This window comes from Medicago sativa, chromosome 8, assembly GCF_051527215.1.
Source record: "Medicago sativa cultivar Bolivia chromosome 8, Bolivia_mono, whole genome shotgun sequence".
Taxonomy (NCBI): Eukaryota; Viridiplantae; Streptophyta; class Magnoliopsida; order Fabales; family Fabaceae; genus Medicago; species Medicago sativa.
The window spans coordinates 71,500,876-71,507,977 of NC_140756.1; the positions used below are offsets into that span (position 1 = coordinate 71,500,876).

Below are 7,102 nucleotides of genomic sequence, written 5' to 3' on the forward strand. Positions count from 1 at the left end.
CTAGGACCCAAATTTACTCATCAACAAACAACATCAAAGGGAAATGGTCTGACAAGCCCCGTATTTGAGCCACCTACATGTACCCCAACCAAAGCAGACACCACTCTTCAGAAAGCAAAAACCTATCAAGACGACTCATAGACTGTCCATCTCCTTCATACCAAGTATACTTTCAGCTGCATAGAGGTAAATCGATCAACACATTATCATCCATGAACCTATTAAAAGGAATACGATCAAGAGAATTATTCACAACTCTTACAGAACGTCGTTCTTCCACACACCAGACAACATTAAAATCCCCACAAACACACACCTTTTTCCCTACCAAAAGTTGAATCATTGTTGTTAGACTATCCCAAAACAATTGCTTAGCACAGGTTTCACAAGGGGTGTAGACATTAGCCAAATAAAACTCCTTACCTGACTTAAGAAACCTGCCATGAATCAATAAGACATGTTGAAAGCTTACAGATGACCACATCTCCACCTCAGCACAGTCCCACAATATCTACAAACCACCTGACGCCCCTATTGAAGGATGAAACGAGTAAGCATGAGGCGCAACACCCCATAAAGAAGCGCAAAAAATTTCATCACAAACTGACATCTTAGTATCTTGAAGACACAAGATAAAGGGCCCTTTTCCCCCCACCAGCTTTCGGACTTTTTCCCTCTTTTCTAACCCGCCCAACCCCTCTAACATTCCATGAAATAATCTTCATCCTCTACACCCCCCCACCCCACACCAAACCACCGCTCCACCTAACAGCCCACCTTCCCCCCCCCCCCAACCACCAATCCTAAACTCCTTGTGATCTGTTCTTTCCTTTACCATCCCCATGATTATGGTCATTCAACTACTCTAAACTCCATGGTCCCGATACCACTAAACGATCAATACCTGATGGACATGATTTTGTATGTTTTCTTCGTGGTGTAGTAACATCCTTGACAGTAAAATTGTTAAAGAAAATATCCTTTCCAATATCATCAGAAACTCGCTCCGGAACCCCTGCATTCTTAGTTACACGTGATGCATGGCCAGCATAACTATCCCCACACGACATAGAAGAAGCTGTATGAGAAACATGTAGTGAATTGTCAAAACTTCCGTGCTTGTGAACCTCGTTACAATGCACAACTGAGTGCATCGATTCATCTGGCCCGTTTATCATCTTAGTGATAAAAGTTAAACAATAATATCAATTTTTCTTGTTTATTTTAACTCTCCTTTAATTATGATTACTATTTATTTATGATAATATAGCAATGGGGGCAAGGATAATATGTTATTTGAATGAACTCTTGTAGTCTAGGGTCATCTCAACCATTAGGTCAATAATGCCCTTGCTTTAGGCTCTAAATTATTAATTTTTTGGTCAAATGCATCTAAAGGTCCTTTAAGTTTTTCGTTTTTCCCAAAGTGGTCCTTTAAGTTTCAAAAGTCTCAAACAAGTCCTTTTAGTTTTTGAATCGTTTCAAACAAGTCCTATTGTAGATAGCATAGTTGATAATTGCTTCCTTGAACTCATCTTTGGTACCAAATCTGGCTCCTAACACCCACTTAAAATTAGTCATCTTTTTAGATATGGCAAATAGTGGATAATGCTCTTTGTTGCTATCATCTGAATCATCACCATCATCCTCTAAAATGACTTGTTTGAAACGATTCAAAAACTAAAAGGACTTGTTTGGGACTTTTGAAACTTAAAGGACCACTTTGAAAAAAACGAAAAACTTAAAGGACCTTTAGATGCATTTTACCTAATTTTTTTAACTAGTATATATTTTGTGCATTCACACTCCTTAATAATGGTTAATTTCAGAATCACGATCAACTTCTTCTCCATTGTCTTTGTCAAAAAAAGAATGTATGTGCCTGTTGTGACATTGTGTCCATTGTGACACATGGCGATTTTTCACGATTCATGTTTGTAGTTTCCTTCATTAACGTTGTGATACACACTTCTTTTGTAACGTTTGGGCATTATCTTTTTCTCCGCCTTACTTTCAGCCTCACAATTATCTCTTGGTTTGACTTTATTATCTGTTGAAAAAGAAATATTAAATAAAATTGATTATGATAATTTAATAAACAATTTTGCATCTCAAAAAGATAAAAAAAAAAATCATCAAATAATTTTTTAAAAACATTAATTTGAAGGCCGCATTTTTAGAATTCATTTTAAGCCATAATATTGGTTGAGACAGCCATGCTGCAGTCTTTATTATATAGTGGAATAATTTTGTCCAGTTTACTAAATAATTGAAATGTATTGTTTGTGCTTGTTACCTATGATTTTAACTAGATCGTCTACCCGTGCTGCCGCACGGGTCATATACATTGAAAAAAGTATTCATATTTACACATATCGGCAAAAAAATTATATACTACATTTGAGGTCGTATAAATGCAATCACTATCACATGATACATCTTGACATTTCGTCTCAACTTCTATGAATGTGCATCTTGGAATTTGATACTAACTTTAATATTCTGCCACTGCTCGATGGATTATTCTCTTGAACTTTTTGTCCAATAAGTCACTTAAAATCAAGAGTATAAAGTCTGGAGGTTGGTGTTAAATGTGTTTGTTTAAAACTTTTGAAATTATAATGAATCATTGCTAATGCTGGAGTTATTAATCTTGTTTTGAAGAAAACCTTGCTATGATGATTTGTTATATTATTACGTTGTCATGGAAATGCAAACATCAATTACTTTGTTGAGCACGAAGATGAGGTATGTTTTTGGTAAGACATACCTACGGGTTAAATTTACAATCTTTAATAAGAAAATTGTTATTTTTTGGATATTTCATATTACTTAGACATTAACAAAATAGGAGAATGATGATAATATAAGTATGAAGACTAAATTATATGCAATCAAAACAAAGTAACAGGATGACAACATCATTACAGATATATATGAATTCACAAGTGACTATTATATAAACAGGTATGAAAGAAAATCTATAATTTTTCACACACCCACACCATTGACTCTAAATTCAAAGACTGAGGAGCTAACCCATTCCAATACCATTATTTTGAGGAAATGAAGAAATAAAGAGATTGAATATGATTTATTCAAAAAATTCTTGATAAAATGAAGAAATATCCTACAGATAATGTTAAGCGATTCCTGCATCGATAAAGTAAACTTATTTAAGATTTTTGTGATATAAAATGTCTAAAGCTAAAGTATCCAATACTGAAACCTATATACATGCTATGGTCACCAACTTGAAAACTTCCTATATTTCCACCTCTATGTATGTCGGCAATCTCTATCAGTAAAAACTCAACTCAGAATTGAGACTGAGCTAACCCATTCCAATACCATTATTTTGAGGAAGGATCATATTTATAACTTGGATCAATACAATCATTCCTCTGAAACACTAAAGCAAACCTTTTCAAAATGTAGAGACCAATCTTCCCCTAGTATGGTAGGATTCAACTCCATTGCTGCTCTAAAATCAGAGATTGATGCAGAAGCAGATCCAATTAGCTGTTGCACACTCCTATTCTGTGGCAAATTGTTCATACCAGGTTGGATGTGACCACTAAATTTATTTACAGATTTAGAAGCCGCTAAATCTAAACAGGGTTTTATCAATCTTTTGAGGTAAACATCAAGTGCCTTATTCAATACATTGGCTGCACCCGCTGAGATGTTACATCCCTCGGTTTCCAAGTTATGCCCCAATCTTTTCATCAAAGAATGTGTATCAGGTAAGTAACCAATACTTTCACATGTATCAGCAACAATACCAGATGGTAATCTTTGTGCTCTATTACCATAGGTAGGAAGAGCAAGAGGTGCTCGTATAGGACTCCTAATAATGGCTGGGCGTTCAGAATCACGATCAACCTCTTTCCCATATTCCACAGAAACAGGAAGCCTTTTGCCTGCAGATTGTGGATCTGTATCCCTTTGCTGCTCTTGAATGTTAGGACTCTCAATAATGGTCATTTCAGTATCACGGTCAACTTCTTTTCCACATTCCACAGACGCATGAAGCGTGTTGCCAGCACATTGTGGAGCTGTATCCCTTGGCTGCTCTTGAATTTTAGGACTCTCCATAATGGTCATTTCAGAATCATGATCAACTTTTTCTCCACATTCCACAGACGCATGAAGCGTGTTGCCAGCACATTGTGGATCTGTATCCCTTGGCTGCTCTTGAATTTTAGGAGTTGAATTACTTTGCAGCTCCTGAATTTTAGGAGTTGAATTAATTTGCGGCTCTTGAATTTTAGGAGTTGACTTAATCTGTGGCTCTTGAGTTTTAGGAGTTGAATTTTCAAATCCAGTGTTGTTGTTCTTCCTCAGAGGAGCAAGAGGGGGACGGCCTCTAAATCTGCGGTCACGCAAATTTGGAGTCCTACATTTTCGAGGAGATTGAGGAAGATTCTTGCATAGAGGCTGAAGACTGTTACACCCATTTGGCGTTTTCACATTCAGAGGAGCTTGAACACTGTTCTGTCTTGGCAGGGCTGTCTTGGGGAGACTTGCTTTCTTCAAGATTGACTTGAGGAAATGATTATGAAGGGGGATATTTTCTCTCCCAATAGTTGCTATGCAGATCCTGTCAAAGTCAGTTTTGGCAATTTTGAGACTGAGAAAACTTGAGAGAAGATTAAAGTACTTGCATGATCTCACACCACCGAGCCTCCTTTGAATCTGTAACTTTTGTTCTAATGTGTTTATAGGCGGAAAATACCGTGCCGCTGGCATCCTGTATTCAAAGTTATCACTATAATCAGAATAAAAACATTATCTCATTAAAGAGAAAAACATGACACGACTTTCATATCGAGAAAAAATCATAACTCCATTTCAATCATTAAAGAGAAACACGACAAGATACTAATATAGCGAAAAATTCATAATTCCATTTCATAGAGCGGAACATTCATCATTCGATTTCAAAACAGACAAAACCCAACTACAGATTTCTTAAATTCATCAATAAAAACAAACATTAACAGCTGAAACAAATTGAAACACTGCTTCTATAAGATCAAACAAACAAAAACCTAGAAAATAAAATTTACAAAGCTAAGAAAAGGAAATCATAAATCTTACAGCAAATGAACAGTTTCGAAGTTCAACAAATTTAACGGAAACGATAAAGGTAAGCAACAATTCATCAATTAATGCATCAAAACAGTAGTTTTATTACTTCAAGTCAATAATTGGAGATAAAATTCAATGCTATAACTGACGAAAAATACTGAACTGCTAGCATCCTGTTTCCACAATTTATCACTATAACCAGAATCAAAACATCATCTCATTAAAGAGATACCCGTCAAAACCCTAATATAGTGAAATTTGTTGAATTAAGCGATAAAAACATTGACAGTTGAAACACTATTCTAAAAGATCAAACGAACCTAAACCTAAAAAATTAAAAAGATAAAGATAAAAAAAGAAAATCATACAACTTCATTTCTATTAACCACCAACAAAAATCACAATTGGTACTTTCAACTGCCGATCACAGAGTAAACTACAATCAGATCAAAGGCGTGGTATCAGTGTTCAACTAATCTACCGGAAACGATAAAGTAAACAACTATTCATCAATTAATGCATCAAAACAGTAGTTTTATTACTTCAAATCAATAATTTGAGATGAAACTCAATGCTATAATTAGCGAAAAATACCACATTCTATTTCCACAAGTTATCACTATCATCAGAATCAAAACCTCATCTTATTAAAGAGATACACGACAAAACCCTAATATAGCGAAACAAAACCAAATTTCGAATTTATTAAATTCATCAATAAAAACTACAAATTGACAGCTGAAACAAGTCGAAACACTACTTACTCCCAAAAGATCATACAAACCTAAACCTAAAATTAAATTTTTCAAAGCTAAAAAAGAAATCCATACAACTTAACTTCCATTCACCACTAATAAAAAACACATTTGGGGATTGGTAGATCAACAAATTTGAGCTAAGGTTTAAAGGAATTGGAGGACCCAGATTCAAACCTTGACGAAGGACGAAAACACTAACCTAATAACTAATCAATCACGAACATTGATCAATAAAACACAATTAAAACCAGAATTGGCACTTTCAAAGTTTCAAGTATCGATCACACTCATCAGTAAACTAGTACACAATTAAATCAAATGCACAGTTTCAAATAATATTCAACAATTCAATAAACTTTAACAACAATTCACCAATCAATGCATCAAAACAGTGATTTCATTACTTCAAATCAATAATTGAATAAACTCGATTCACAAAATTGATCAAAGAAACAGAAACTGAAAGAATCAATGAAGCGAGAAAAAAAAAACAGAGAATTGAAGTAAAAGAAGAGAATGCGAAACCTTGAAGGATGAATCGAAGGGTCCAGAGTGAAGAAATGTTAGGGTTGATTCGAATAAGGATTAGGATTTAGGGCTTTGGAAGATTGAAAATTAATTTTATTTAATTAATTAATTAAATTTAGGAAGATAGTACGAACTACTAAGTTGTAAGTAAGTGTATTTATGGTCAAAGACACGTGTGGGCGTGTGGGTTTAAGCCGCAAAGCCCAAATTAGAGGGGTATGTTATGTGTGCCAATCATGAGAAGAAGAAGAATTTACTAAAAAACACATGATATTATGGAGTGTGTGTATGTGTCTGACTTTGACTTGGAGGTAGGAATCTTATGGAACATAGATTCATATTTCACCACTCAACCCCAACATCCCTTTCAATCAAATCAAATTCTTTTAATTTTTATTCTTTATTACATTTTATTCAAAGAATTCTCGGATTCAAGTCTTACTGTTAGAATGAAAGACTTTTCTCTTCGACGAAGATTAATCACAAATTTGTATAGATAAAGTTGATTACTACTTTGTGCCAATGAAACTATTATCAAAAATAAAATTTTAATTTATCTAGAAATTGTAACATTGCTTTTAATATTACTCATCTTTAAATGGGTAAACATGGAAAACATTAAGGGACTACTGCTTGAAGAAATTTTTAGATTTACTAAAAATAAAAAATGTTATAAGAATATCAATCAAAAATTTGTTTAACTTCAAAATTTATTCTTTTTG

The 7,102-nt window shown here is 34.2% G+C and overlaps 1 protein-coding gene across 1 annotated transcript; it reads right to left on the reverse strand.

Annotated features, from left to right (window-relative positions):
• Positions 1-3,075: 3,075 nt before the first annotated feature.
• LOC146901157 (uncharacterized) lies at positions 3,076-6,687 on the reverse strand. Its single transcript, XM_085734110.1, has 2 exons — positions 6,378-6,687; positions 3,076-4,753 (listed from the first exon to the last, which is right to left on the reverse strand). The coding sequence occupies exon 2, from the start codon at positions 4,750-4,752 to the stop codon at positions 3,397-3,399; it is 1,356 nt and encodes a 451-aa protein (XP_085590236.1). The 5' UTR covers position 4,753; positions 6,378-6,687; the 3' UTR covers positions 3,076-3,396.
• Between the last annotated feature and the right edge of the window lie 415 nt (positions 6,688-7,102).